The sequence below is a fragment of the Pyricularia grisea genome, chromosome I, assembly GCF_004355905.1.
Source record: "Pyricularia grisea strain NI907 chromosome I, whole genome shotgun sequence".
In the NCBI taxonomy this organism is placed as follows: domain Eukaryota; kingdom Fungi; phylum Ascomycota; class Sordariomycetes; order Magnaporthales; family Pyriculariaceae; genus Pyricularia; species Pyricularia grisea.
The window spans coordinates 4,239,635-4,254,375 of NC_044973.1; the positions used below are offsets into that span (position 1 = coordinate 4,239,635).

Below are 14,741 nucleotides of genomic sequence, written 5' to 3' on the forward strand. Positions count from 1 at the left end.
TCATCATCACGTTAGTCCATATCATCATCAAAAGAGCCCAAGCCGCACACTGTGGCACTTGCTTTTTTCGTACCAAGATAAAATTGCGGGCAAAAGTGGGCACGTGTTAGCGTGTCCTGGGAAACCAGCCCCTCAAACGCGGTCGCGGAAGTTCGACTTTAATTACGCGACACCACCCACCCAAAAAAGTTCAACGCAGCCCGCCCACCTTCCCTCCAACAATGAACCAGCTAGCCCTACGATTAACATTCCTTTGAGCTGCTTACAGTCACTTGCGCAATCTTCCCCTTTAACAAACAAGGATCAGCAGCTAGATCCGGTCTGTAGGCGTTGTGCGTTTGTCTGATCTTATCTGGATTTTATCTATTTAAAGGTTCGATTGTTTATTTTCACTCTCCTAGTCCCTTTCGGTTTTTTTTTTCTCCTATCGCGTCACTAACCTCCCACATGTGTGCATTTCAAATAGATACACCAAGGATACACCAAGTTGAAAAAAAAAGAAGATAAATATTACACAAAGAATGCCACCACCAATCCTGCCAGCCTCGCCATTGGCTAGGCGCCCAAAATTAAAGCAAACAACGTTATCATCGCTTATCGACCTCGACTCTGAAAATAGCAGCGACGATGAACTTGTCGACCCTCGCAAAATGCTCCCTCGCCACTCCACCCAAGCCACTCAGATTGTTGAACCTCGAACTACTCTCCGCCGTCCTCCCGTTTCGTCACCAGCTCCGTCCATCTCTTCGCCCGCCAGATCAGTTTCCTCAACCATCGAGATACCAGCTTCCTCACCTTTCCGTCAACAAAGCAAGATAGGTACTGGGCGGCTGGCTTCCGCCATGGCTCCCAGGGGCACTTTGTTTTGCGCCCCAACCCAAACAAAAACTGTTCTTGGGAAACGCCCGTCTCCCATCGAAAACCACTTTTCGTCAGATGCCTCCCAGCCCAAGCGCATCACAATTGATATAAGCGATAGTTCCGGTGACGAACGTGCAGACTTAAAACCAACTTCTTTTAGCAAAAAGACGCATCAGGCTTCCTCAAACACAAGTCCTCAGGACGAGGATGCCGCCAGCTCAGATGAGATTGTGAGGGGTGGCGTTTTGGAAAAGCGCCTGTCAAATCTGATTTACTTTGACAGTTCCAGAGCCCCGGCGCTCAGTAAACTGGTTCCGGGTCGGACTCTCAAAGAGTACCAGACTGCGCTTATCAAGTGCAACGAGAACAAGGGCGATGCCGCAAATTGGCTTCTGGACAATCCCGCCCCAAAGAAACAGCGCCAAAAAGATGTGCGAGGATTTATTCGATCGTTTGCACACGACCCGTCGCCCAAGGCACCTTCTCCACCCGGCTCTGGAGAATCTGACTCCGATTCTGTCATTGAGGTTACACCCAAGCCGAAGCCCGTCCAGCCAAGGCGGCGACTTCAGCAGGGCCGAAGGCCGCAGGCGTCTCCGGTTTCATCGCCAGTCAAGGCCCGGTCGGAGGAAGAGGAAGAGCCAATCGCCATCACAGATGACGATGACACGGATGAAGAAGGATATTCTAGCGCAGAAAACAACGTCGATCCTGTGGACAAAGCCGCCCGCGCGTTGAAGTATTTGAACGAGTGTGAACTCAATGGTCTCCTAGCAATTTGCGGCAGCTCAAAGGCCAAAAAGGACGCCGCGAGGGCCATGATCGAGAACAGACCTTTCCGGAGCTTGGCTGCCGCGAAAAAGGTTAGTGTGACGGCTCCAACAAAAGGGCGCAAATCCAAGGCAGAGCTGCAAGAGGTTGGCGAGGATATCGTCTATGATGTTTCCAAATTCATCAAGAGCCTGGATGCCATTGACGAGGTGGTTGCCACGTGCGAGGAGGAGGGCGTGCGGATGAAGTCTATCACCGACCATTGGTGCATGGATTCAAGAGGCAGCAGTCGCACTGGGAAGCAGTCCTTACCTATTCCTCGTGAGCCCAGGCTTCTCGAGGGCCGCTGTACCATGAAGTCATACCAGATTTACGGACTCAACTGGCTGAATCAACTGTACCAACACAAATTTGGTTGTATATTGGCAGACGACATGGGCCTGGGCAAAACATGTCAGATTATATCATTTATTGCTCATATTGTCGAGTCTTACAACCCGAAGGTTGACGAGGTTCGGCCATGGCCCAACCTGATTGTGGTGCCACCTTCCACCCTCGACAACTGGCAGGTCGAGTTCGAGAAGTTCGCCCCCGGAGTTAAGGTTACCATGTACCACGGGAAGGATCGCGAATGGCTTGCCGATGAGATCAGATCGGACCCTGCTGAGCACCACGTGGTCCTGACCACTTATACCCAGCTCGGCCGGACTGGAGAGAGGGATCACACAAAGATCATATCCAAGATCCGGCCCAATGTTGCCATCTTTGATGAAGGCCACAACCTCAAAAACTCGAAAACTAAGCTGTACAAGGATCTGTGCAGAATCACGGCGAACTGGAGGGTGATGCTCACCGGAACTCCTGTGCAGAACAACTTGATGGAGATGATCAATCTTTTGAATTTTATTCAGCCAGAACTCTTTGACGGTCGGGTGGAAACCTTGAAGGACCTCTTCGATCAGAAGGTAACCCTGCAAGAGGTCAGCAACGGAGCTATGCTTTTTAGCGATCGTGTACGCCGAGCAAGAAGCATCTTGGAGCCATTCATCCTGCAACGCCAGAAGGAGCATGTCCTGGATGGTTTCCCTCCCAAGACCAGCAGGGTGCTGTATTGTGATATGGATGCCGCGCAGCTCAAAATATACAACGAGTACCGGGATCGATTCCGGACCGGCAAAGATGGATCACGAGCAGCGGGAGGTGCTGCAATTGCGTCACGGACCTCTAATGACCAAAACAACGTGTGGATCCAGCTGCGAAAAGCAGCTATCCATTCACAACTGTTTAGGAGGCATTTTACCGACAAGAAGGTTGCTGAGATGGGCGATGTGCTTATGCGCAAAGTACCGCAGTCGAGACTTAAACAAGACAACAAGCAGCATTTGATTGCTGAGCTGATGGACTTGTCAGACTTTGAGCTCCACGTCTGGTGTGTTGATGAGCCGTGTGTCAAAAAGTTTGACGTTGAGAAGAACTCGTGGATGAAGAGCGGCAAGGTCCAAAAGCTCTTGGAACTTCTACGTCAGTTCCGCGAAAACGGCGACAGGGCACTCGTATTTACGCGGTTCGCCAAGGTGATTGAGATTCTTACGGAATGCCTCTCGACAGCCGAAGTACCACACCTCACCTTTCAAGGATCAACGGCTGTGGATATGCGGCAGGATCTGATCGACGAATTTAATGAAAATAAGGATTTGACAGCTTTCCTCCTCACGACAGGCGCGGGAGGTACGGGCATCAACCTGGCTTCAGCAAACAAGGTCATTATCTTTGACCAAAGTGACAACCCTCAGGACGACGTGCAGGCCGAAAACCGGGCGCACCGCTTTGGACAAACACGACCGGTGGAGGTGATCCGGCTCATCAGCCGCGATTCGATAGAAGAACTCGTCTACAAGGCCTGCCAGAAGAAGCTCGAGCTGGCCAAACGCGTCACGGGCACAGAGCTACCTGTTGCTTCCGAGGTTGATGTAGAAGCGGAAGTGCGGCAAATGATGTTGTCTGAGGAGGGTAAAGCAGACAATAATGATGAATGATGATATTTGGCAGCGCTGGACAAAGAGATTTTTGTTTCTGGTTTTTTTTTTTTTTTTTTTTTTTTTTCTCTTTCTCTTGTCCTTGCGATGACTTTTCTCTATTGCGCGGCATTTGAAACTGGGTTTCTCAACATTTTGGAGACCTACTGACTGACCTTCGTGTCAGACCTGGCGAAATCTCTACGAGGTGAAGAAAGATGATTTGATGGAATAAAGCAAATGGGATTTTGTATGTTGGCAGGGATTGAAGGACATTCATTGTTGGTGTCTTTTGGCCAGCCTTGGGAGGAATAGAAGGAACGAGGGTTTTAATAGAGTAGAAAAGAGTCGAGATGCATCCTACGTCACTTACTTGTTGATGGATATCTCGACTCTTGAATAAAAGCAGACATGTTACACCGAACTACTTGACGGCCCGCTGCTATGTATAGTGACGACTGGGCATATATTGAGCAAGCAGGCCAACTCTACATCTATCACAGTTGGTCAACATGTATACCTTCGAGGTCATCCATATTTGAACTCAATATTCATTCCTGAGTGCGGGTTATATGTTTTTTTATTTATTTATTTTTTATTTTTATTTTTATTTTTTTAGTTCTGACCAAATGCATATTCTAAAGAAAGACAAAAAGAACCGAGAGGGGTTTAATGCTATTAAACAGCGAGTTGCTATATAATCATTATTCCTATATCATCCGCAAACACCAAATTATCACAGATTGATTTATTCGTCTCCTGCCCCAAAGAAAAAAAAAGGGGGGGGGCGGGGGGAGGATTTGGTGAATTTATTGGTGGCTATTTCACCAAGTTATAGGCATGTGTTTGTGAAATACGTACGATAGGGGTAGTTGTGGAGGGGAGAGAACCGGATTTAAGACTAGGGCCACCATGGCAACAAGACTTTTGTATAAAAAAAAAACAATGGTTAACATAAAGAAGAGAAGATAAAAATCACCTGTCCAGAGCCTGGCTCTGGCACATGTGCCAGTAGACTCCGCGCTTCTTCAGCAGCTCGGTGTGGCTGCCCTGCTCGAGGACCTTGCCCTCACCCAAAACGTAAATGAGGTCAGCGTTCTGGATGGTTGCCAGCCGATGGGCGACGGCGACTGTCGTTCGGCCCTTGGAGACGCGGTCAAAGGTGGCCTGGATAAGCTTCTCTGTATCCGAGTCGAGGGACGAGGTGGCCTCATCGAGTAAAAGGACGCGCGGGTTGCGTATTAAAGCGCGCGCAATGGCGACTCGCTGTTTCTGGCCACCCGAAAGCGATACGCCCTTGGAACCAATGTCGGTGTCGTAGCCGTTTGGGAGCGAGACGATAAAGTCGTGAATGGAGGCATCGCGGCAGACCTCGTGCAGCTGGGCCTCGGTTACGGTAGTCGGGTCGACGCCGATCAGGATATTGTCTTTAATGGAACCCTGGAAGAGCGTTGCCTCCTGGGCGACGAGGGACATAAGTTTGCGGTATTCGAATACGTTAACGTCGGTAATGGGTACCCCGTTGAAGATAATCTCGCCCTTGGCGACATCGTAAAAACGTTCCAAAAGCGAAATAACAGAGGTTTTACCCGAACCGGATGCGCCAACCAAGGCCACCTGAAAGAGTTTGAGACATTGTCAGTATAAGAAAGGGTGATGAAAACTTTTTGACAAAACGTGTTGAGTTCAAGACTAACAAATTGACCCTTGCCGATGGTCAGATTCAACTCCTTTAAAACGTTCACGTTCCTGGTGGGATATTTGAAAGACACGTTCCGGAACTCTATTTCGACGCCCTTTTCGACATCAGGCACCGACTTGAAGTTTTTCGTGTTGCTCAAATCCTTTTCCACCGAATCCCTAATGCTGAGGATCCTGTTGGATGCAGCGGCAGCCTGGGCGGCGTTGGGACCGAAACTTAAGCCGTTGCCGGCCGCTTCGGCTCCGTTGATGACAGCCAAATAGCAGACAAAGAACTGAACAATATCGATTTCACCCCTGAGGATAAGCTGACCGCCGTACCAAAAGACGAGAGCCTGGCAAGCGAGGCTGATCGAGTCGCTTAAAGCAAAGATTAGGGTTGTAAACCTAGCTTTCAGGTAGGCTTTGGTAACGTGGTGTGAGAGAAGGCTCGAGTAACGGGACGTTATAACGTCCTCTAGGGTCAATGCCGAAACCGTTCTGAAAGCCCCGATACTTTCTGACGCCCATTTACTTGATTCTGCAAATACCTAAAATAAATTGATAGCAATGAATTAGCCTTGATGCTCAAAAATCTTTCAACAGAACTGGTAAATGGGATATAATCTTACCTCGGCATACATCTTTTCGAAATCGAGCTCGTATTTGAAGCGGAACTAATTGCAAGAATGTCAAGTCAGTAACTCCTCAAACTATCCTAATCCCCCGCTGGTGTTCAGTTTTACTTACATAGCCTGCACCTAGTCCAAGGGGGACTGTCACGCAAAGAGCAACAAGAGCGAGCTTCCAGCTGTGGGCGAAAGCAATTGCAAGCGCACCGACGAGGCCAAAAACCGCAGTGTAGACCATTGCCATATTGACGCCGAGAAGCTCCTCGAGCTGTTTGGGGTCGCCTGCCACCCTCGCTGTTAACGATCCCGTTGAATTAGGCTCCTCGTCGAAAAACCCAATCTTTTGGTAGAGTAGCGATTGGAAGTACTGTTGCCTGTAGACGGCACAGATAAAGTGTTGAAGGTGGCTTCATCAAGTGACTTTTGGTCAGCAAAAATGTGAATCGAACAACAGAAATGGGAAATGTGACACTTACATGGCGGAATAGGCGAGGAAAAAGTAGCCAAAGCCGTTAGCCACCGCTAATACCAACCACATCAGCGAGTAGAAAGAACCATCCGCCCTGTACCTGTCTATGTTCGGGTTCTGGAAGATGGCAATCAACTTGGCAAATAGGAACGCCTGAAGTGGCACAACCGCGCCGGCAACCATGGCTGCAACAACTGATATGCCGTATACAGGCCACCGGGACTTTTGCTCTCCCAACAGCCGGCCAAAGCTGTTGACAAGGCCACGTTTCTTCCATCCTGGAGCCATGGTCGCTTCCTCATTCTCGGACAGCGCTGCGGACTTTTCCCTGGCAAGCCTGTCCTCCAGACTGTCCTCAGCCACATCGCTGTCGCTGCCTTCGTCGCCCAGAGACAGCTGTTGTGCATTGACAAGGCCGAAGTAGACGCCCTTGTCATCCTTGAGCAGAGACTCGTGTGTGCCTTGTTCAACCGCCTTTCCGTTTCTCATGACTATGATCTTGTCTGCCGATTTGATTGTAGATCTACAGCGAGACGAGCATGTTAGCAGCTGCTTGGATGGTGCCGTGGACAGACGCGCGCGAAAGTTGAAGACAATCAAAAGAAACGCTACAGTGAGTACTTGCAGTCTGTGGGCAATCGTGATTGTAGTGCGATTCTGTGATGCCTTCTCCAGCGCCGCCTGCACGATACGCTCTCCGCGAACATCAATGGCGCTTGTCGCCTCGTCTAGGATAAGAATCTTTGGCCGTTTGACGATACTACGAGCAATTGCAATTCGTTGCCTTTGTCCGCCGGATAACTTGGTACCCGAGTCTCCCACCTGCGTTTGGTAGCCCTACCATAAAGAGGTCTGTCAGCAAAAAAAAAAAAAAAAAAAAAAAAAAAAAAAAAAAAAGCGATTCAAAAGGTTTCATCTCAGGGAAATCTTACATCAGGTAGCCGGTCAATGAACTCGTCCGCGAAGGCCTCGGCACAAGCCTCACGGCATAGCTCCTTTTTGCGCTCCTCGGATTCGTTCTCAAACTCTGAACCAATAAGTCCGTACATGACATTTTTCTCGATAGTGTCGTTGAATAGGAATGGCTCTTGTTGCACCAAACCAATCTGTGACCTCCACCATTTGATGTTGATGTCGTCCAAGTTGTGGCCGCACGTTGACACCTCTCCTTGAAGCTGAACGGGATCTCCGGTTTCCTCTGGAGCCGGTGTGGTCTCCTCTTCATTATCATCATCGTCTAACCCGTCGGATGACTTTTTCTTGGGTTTACCATCTTTTCCATTCTTCCCCTTCTTCTTATTTTTCTCCTTGGTCTTGTCCTGAGCGACCGTCTTTGCCAAAACATACCCCTGCTTCAGGTTATACCACCTCTCGATCAAGCCCACGACCGTGGACTTGCCAGATCCAGAGGGGCCCACGATGGCTGTCACCTTGCCGGCTGGGAACGTGAGGCTTAGGTCGTCCAAAACTTTGACGTGAGGCCTGGATGGGTAGGCAAAGGTGACGCCTGAAAAAGAAATATCCTCGGTGGCCGATACCTGGGGCGCCATAACCGTTCCAGGGTTCGGACGGGGCGCGTCGATGATGACGAAGAACTCGGTCGCGGCCACCATAGCCTTGGAGGCTGCAATTAAGGGGGCCGATATACGTTCAATGGAAAAGATCATCATCATAACCGACATTAGCACAATAATAATGGTGCCAGCGTCATTGACACGTCCCTCTGCGGCCATCTTTGTAGTGCCGTACCAAAATGAAAGGGCGAAAGCTGCATATATGCCGAAAAATATAAGACCGAATTGAATCGCCAGCATGGGGGTAGTGGACTGTCCAAACTGTTTGGCCTTGTGTACCCATTCAGAGTATCGCAGCCCAATGCGTTCTTGGGCACCACAGGCCGTTACCATCCTGATGCTGTTAAAAGCCTCGCTGGCCACAGATGTTGCCTTTGCCTCAGCCTGAACGAGGTTGTGTCAGTCTTGGACTTGCCGTAGTGATCGAACCAGTTACGCACCTTGGTCTGCTTAGAAGTCCCCTTGATAATGAAGGGAAGTATGATACCAATGACCAATCCTAGGAACAAGATTACGGTAGAAGTGATCAGGGTAAGTTCCCAAGACCAGGTCATTGCAACGATCAACGCGGTGATAATCAATGACGTAAACTCCAAAAATGTTCCAAGCTTCTCTGATATGCCTAGTTGCAGCGTGTTGGCTGTGCTCGTGATTGTCCCAGCGGCCGAGCCTGAAGGCATCGAGTCCAACACGTGTATAGACTGGGCGAAGAGGGCCTCCAAGAAGTCTAGACGGATCGCGGCAGACATTCGAATTCCAATTAGGCGAAAGCAGAACTTTGAAGAATGTCGTCAGTACATGCTGATTCTCGTAGGCAATGGGTTCCTGCCCCAAACCCAAAAAAAGGGGGAGTGGAGAACAGACCTTGTTGATGTAGTTCAGAGTAAATCGAACAAGAAACAAAATGAAGATGTACAGAGAAAGCTGGTTCAAAGTGGCCTCGAACTGGTTCACGGCATTGGCTGAGCAGCATAACCTCAGTCAGTTGCGTGATGCGGCCAGGTACATTGGACTAGATGGGCGCCCAATTATAGGCGATACTCACGATCAAAGAAGTTAAACCCCGTAAAGTTGTTTACGAGTCTTCCGAAAAGCACATTCATCAAAGGCAAAGTCTAGATGGACATCACGGAACGGCAAGAGTCAGCCAAACTCAGATTCGAGCGCAATGACAATACTCAACAATAAGGTAAAGGTACCACATGAAGAGGTTTGAGCAAAGAAATAATTAATACTCGAAATCTAAAGCACTTACGGTTCCAGCACCGATAGAGGCGATCGCGGCAGCGACCATCAAGGCGTAGTCAAACTTTTTGGCGTAGGAAAATACGCGGAGGTAGTCCTTGAAGGTCGCCTCGCGCTCAGGCCGAGCGCTGACGGTAGGCGTGACCTTGTCGTCATCCTTTTCGGGAGTCTCCTTGGAGCCATCTTCGGAAACCGCTGCAGTGCCTTCCGGGCGTGCGGGCTGGGCAGCCGCTGCCGTCGTCGTGGACGCGGCCGGCGCATCTCGTTGAACTTGGCCACCGCCGCCAGCCTCTGAAGGCGTCACTTTTTCTGGATCGGGCTGCTGGTCGCTCATTTTGACAATGTTACAGGGCAACGGCGAAAAGCGGACATGTCTTGACGGAAATCCCTCTTGTTTTGTTTGCTAAGGGTCTCAATGCGCTAGCAGATCAAGAGAGGGTAGGTCGTAGGTCGGCAAAAAGAATACGAAGGAGAAAGCGACCATGAAATAATTAAAGGTCTCAAGATCAGGCTTGGCGATTTTGGAGGAAATTGTTAGGTGGCAGAGGATTATTACCACGAATGGATGTTTGCAGCTGGCAAGGGTTCTTTCTGCGTTTCCCGACTTGGTAGGAGGCAAGGGGTATGTATTATCGCCGAGGGGTCAACCGACTGGATGAACCTAATTGATTGAGATGTTTTTTTTCTCTTCCTTTTTTCTCGAAAAGATCAATGATCATAGTACGAAGAAAGCATTGATAACATATCTCACAGGTACAAAATCTAGTGAGAACAAAAGACGAAAAACCAAAAGAAGCCCGGCAATTAATTAGGGTCTCTATGCATGCTCTCATCCGAACGTCAAAGTTGGCGACGGTGGTTACTGTTATAGGCAACTAACTCGTTGCGTCCTAAGAAAAAAAAACCCCCCATTCCAATTGATGTTCGAGCAATACTTGGCAAGCCATTCTGTCTCAAAACAAACCAACCCGTTCCAAGCCCCAAAAAAATCCTGCCCCGGGCCCGGATCGTAAGTTCACGTACCGTACACCGTAATCCGTATAACCGTAAATTGGAGCTGATCAGCAAGTAGAAAAAGAAAAAAAAAAAAAAAAAAAAAAAAAGACGTTCGGGCTGTTAGCAGGACCCGCCGCTAGTACCACCAGTCAGCACGGCATTTCGGTTTCTTCCGTGACCCCGGGGGGCCGCTAGGGCGACAAAAAGAAAAAGCAAGGATTGATTCCCCTGCGTGTTTCCTTGTCAGCCTCAATTCCTTCAAACCAAACAGTCCTAGGAAATGGTACCCGACAACTAGAGCTAAGGTCTGGGGGTAAGAAGAGCATAAAGAGAGGTGACTCACATACGGATAGGTCTTGGTTCGGTTCCTTCAAATTAAAAGAATAAATAAAAATAAAATAAAAAAGTAACGGGGGAGGACAAAAAAATATTCTGACTTAAGGTTACTTGCTTGGATACCCCATGAAGAGCTCCCCACACAGCAGTTCGTTGGTGGATGAGATGAGAACAAGCTACCCCTGAGTACGTCTGTCAAAACTTATTTCTATTTCTATTTCTATATTTGTCTACCCTTACATAGTACTTCCATGATTTGACCTTTCTGTTGTTGTCTGTCATGTTGGTTCTGGTACATATCACGGGACTAGTATAGACGAAAACGAGCCGCCATTCCTGCCGCTTGCTACAAATGCCCAGTTTTCATTCGCCAAAGAGCCTTGGGACTAAGGTGTCCTCTGCACATGAGTTTCCCTAGATGTCGGTGAAATAATACCACATACGTTTTTTTTTTTTTCTTCCTCCGTCAGAGTATGTCGTTGTGCACACAGATACTATCTAAACTTTCAGGCTCTACTACTGTAAGCTCGTACGATGTAACTGACTCACTGTCCTAGGCAATTTGCATTATTACCCACTTGCTTCACTAGGTAGCTTACCTGACCATGTTTAAATGGTCCATCGTCAAATTTGCTATCTGATTAGATGGCATGCGCGGCAATCTAACAGGAGGGCCTATCTATGTACGGAGGGGAGAGGTACATCTCATCGTCTCTGTCTCAACCACGATACTTGCAACTTGTTACACTGTAATGACGTCTGCGCTAATAATCCCTGTTCTCGATACACGGTACCTGGGACGCCTTGCATTCAAAAAGCTGGATTGATAATAGGTGAAGCGTTGTCAAAGAATAAACAAAAGACAACCTGAAATATAACAAACAAATACCTGTATCATCTTACGCTGCGCCCAAAATGGGCGGTTCAAGGCTTCCCATACACAATAAGATGGGAGATCAACTGCGAGTTGCCCAACATGGATGATTAAGGATGAGGCCGACAAAACAAACCACAAAACTCCTGAATACCGAACCCACACACGACACTCAAAAACCAAAACTATCATGTTGATGCACAGGGCACCGTCCAGGGTGTCCAACAAACCAAGCCGTGATACAGCGGTGATGGAATCGACAGAGACACTCCAACCTCGCCATCATCACCCCAACCTCAAACTCCTCGAGACATATGGTGCACTCGGCCGAGTCGACGCAGTCCTTCTCCGTAGCAACGTACGGAAACATACCCGTTCGTCTAACGGTTGGTCTGAACACTCCCGGTGGTGACGAGGGACCCTCGCCCGTCGACCCGACATTCGTCGGCGAGACAACCGCAGCAGGTGATCCGCCGTACGTACTATGCGACATGATGCAATTGGCGATGTGACTTTCGCGCAGTGCCTCGAAATTAGCAAGAGTTCGACTGGGCAACTCATTGTGACACACTGGGCACTCGTCCTCCTCCGGAATTGGCTGTCGTCGCCGCGCCGGTGAGGGCTGTCGAGGAACAGGGGGCAGGCTGCGACGATTATGCTGGCGTGTTCGAGAGGACGATGACGAGGAGCCTGCCGGGTCTTCTGAGGGCGGGATGTCAAATATCGATCGCTGCCTTGCGGGAAGTCCCAAGGCCGGTGATGTGGCCGAAATCGTTCTGCTCTGTATGCCTCCAGTCGGACTAAGACCTCGATTCTAAAGCTAACGTTAGTGACACAACACACTAGCAAGTGAACTTTGGCCATTTCAGTGCTTACTATTGGTGCACTCCTGCCCCCATTTTCGATAGAGCCAGAAGTAGAAACGTGCATAGGGCCTCTACGTAGGTCAATCCCTACAGCACTCGCAAAGCTGCTCTGCGATCTCGAGTGTCTAGCTCGATGGACAGACTGGTGGGCTTGGGGTGGCGACGTATTAGGATCGGGAACGCAAGGATTGCAGAGCCTCACGCGCTCGCCACCGCCGAGGCTGTTGAAGTCCGTATAGCCTCCTGGGCTGTCGACAGGAAGGGCGGATGGGGATCTTTGCGGTGTGCCAGGAGGCTGGACGATGAACTGATAGGGGATTGTTATGCGGTGGGGCGAGCAAGAGTTACAAACCACCCTGCCACATTTTCTTTTGGGGGAACGTCAGCACCATCATTCCAAGTGAGGATTATCAAGTCAGTTTCTACTGGGGACAAGTCCCTCCTTTACTTACCGACAGTGGTGCTTCCTATTGAGCCAGCCGAATTGTGTGTGACATATCGGACAAATGGTTACCTCGCCGTCTGGTTGCCATCGGGGCAGGACAACACCAGGGCCAGAAGGGCTTCTTTCCGACGCATCGCCATCCACATCGCCTTCAGGGCTACTTATCTCGATCCTCGGCTGGTTAGCTGGCGTTGGAACGGGGTCCCGTGGCAAAGGAGGCGGCGTGGGTGGTCGGGCTGGCAATGGCGGTTCTTGTGATGGGAGCAGCATAGAACGCACAGCCTGTGCTGGTGGTTGTGGCGAGCCGCGTGCGCTGGGCCTTGACCTATAACCACCATACACTATAACCGGCCCTCGTCGTCCTGTCCCCGAGGTCCGATGCGAAGACCGCTGCGAATTAGCTGGCGTAGTTGAATCGAGTGCGTCTAGTAAAGAACGGGATTCCGGTCGAGGTGAAGCTCCTGCTCGTGTGCGCGTGTCGTCCTGTCTTGACGGCCCTTCCGGTTGAACCGCGGTATGTGCGGCTGCAAGGGCATCCTGCTGCGGAGAAACTGCACTTTGCGCAGTAGGGTGTGTCTCTGTGTGCGGAGGGGCTTCTGGCTGTGTCGAAGTTGATTCTTGAACAGCTTCTTCTACCTGCGGCGTGGTTGGCAAAGAGGAATCACCCTCGCTCAAACCTACTCCCGTTTCCAGAGTGCCATCCACAACTGCCCCTGGACCGTCGAGCACCGGAGGTGCAGTGTGTGTTGAGACAGATTCATCCAGAACTGGGCCGGAGGTTTCTTCCGTTGTGTTCGAGTCAACAACTTGCGAGCTTCCGGGCACGTCTTGCAAAGCATCTGTACCCATCTCTTTCGCAACTGCCTGTGGCTCTACTGCCTGTGGCTCTTCTGCCGGTGGATCCTGTGTGTCCGCATCTGCGTCTATGTTGTTGCCAGTGCCGCCGTAAACTCGCTCTGTTGTGTTTAAAGGCTCGGCGGGGCGCTCGCCAACCTGATCTTGACCCCCATCATCTTCGGTCTCCCACTGACGTGTAGGTGGGTCGCGATCGGGTGAATCGCTGCCGATGTAGGAACTACCAGATATTGACGAAGAGTCATCATCGCTCTCCCGGATCTCTGGCCTCGCACTCGGGCCACCTTCGACGATAGTTGTCATATTTTAAGGCATGCAAGCGTCGATGGGATACGTTTATCTGTTTCGAGCGAGGTCTTTGGCCGTTCGGGGTCGACGATGCGGAATGAGAGGACGACCGACGGCGGATGACCGAGGCTGAACTATAGCTTTTGGACCGGGTAGGTAGGTAGGTAGGTAGATAGGTAGATAGGTGGATAGATAGGTAGGTAGGTAAGGTGGACACCTAGGTACTCGGGTGGTTTTGTTATTGCTGATTCGGTTTCAAAAGTCGTGTTTCCGGAAGGTTCAGCTAGGTTGTGGATTCTGCGGCGGGCTAACTTGAGTTGTGCAGCAAGGGAAAAGCAAGTAGTCTTGTCATGCAGATGACATTGCTTCGGTAAGGTGATCGTCTTTTGGCAGGTAAGTACCGGGGTAGTTCAAGAATACCCAAAATAATCAAGGCAAGCACAATGACTCCAAGCTGAAAGTCAAGACAGATGATTCCAGAAATGTCGCAACGGATAATATCGGTGTGTGTGTGGGATGAGTACTAGACTGATCACGTTACGCCAGTCATCAGCACGCAATGCAAGTCGAACCGGCTATCGACCCATAGTGAAATCATGAAACTCACAGTGGCTACCTTATGTTCTGGGTGTTCTCAGTTTCAACTTGGGGTGAAAGGCACTCTTTTCGCGCTCCTTGCAAAACACACGCCGAATGTGAGGTTTGGTTTCGATAAGGATAGCCTATTGACCTGGTGATACGGATCAAATCTGGTAGGTAAATTAAGGTAATCAATGGGGTGATGTGCCCAATGGTGTTTAGGCTGGGCCATGCGACACATTTGAGGAGGTGAGG

General features: G+C 49.9%; 3 protein-coding genes across 3 annotated transcripts; 1 reads left to right on the top strand and 2 right to left on the bottom strand.

Annotated features, from left to right (window-relative positions):
* Positions 1-521: 521 nt before the first annotated feature.
* On the top strand, positions 522-3,668 carry PgNI_06340 (uncharacterized protein; the record flags this gene model as incomplete). Its single annotated transcript, XM_031126364.1, has 1 exon — positions 522-3,668. One exon carries the CDS (start codon positions 522-524, stop codon positions 3,666-3,668), a length of 3,147 nt encoding a protein of 1,048 aa, XP_030982826.1.
* A 552-nt stretch (positions 3,669-4,220) lies between these two features.
* PgNI_06341 (uncharacterized protein) lies at positions 4,221-10,236 on the bottom strand. The gene is made up of 10 exons (XM_031126365.1): positions 9,258-10,236; positions 9,048-9,117; positions 8,867-8,964; positions 8,443-8,778; positions 7,361-8,386; positions 6,436-7,265; positions 6,078-6,366; positions 5,960-6,004; positions 5,345-5,878; positions 4,221-5,264 (listed from the first exon to the last, which is right to left on the bottom strand). Exons 1-10 carry the CDS (start codon positions 9,579-9,581, stop codon positions 4,623-4,625), a joined length of 4,194 nt encoding a protein of 1,397 aa, XP_030982838.1. The 5' UTR covers positions 9,582-10,236; the 3' UTR covers positions 4,221-4,622.
* A 124-nt stretch (positions 10,237-10,360) lies between these two features.
* PgNI_06342 (uncharacterized protein) lies at positions 10,361-14,151 on the bottom strand. Its single transcript, XM_031126366.1, has 3 exons — positions 12,772-14,151; positions 12,330-12,675; positions 10,361-12,267 (listed from the first exon to the last, which is right to left on the bottom strand). Exons 1-3 carry the CDS (start codon positions 13,920-13,922, stop codon positions 11,626-11,628), a joined length of 2,139 nt encoding a protein of 712 aa, XP_030982287.1. The 5' UTR covers positions 13,923-14,151; the 3' UTR covers positions 10,361-11,625.
* Between the last annotated feature and the right edge of the window lie 590 nt (positions 14,152-14,741).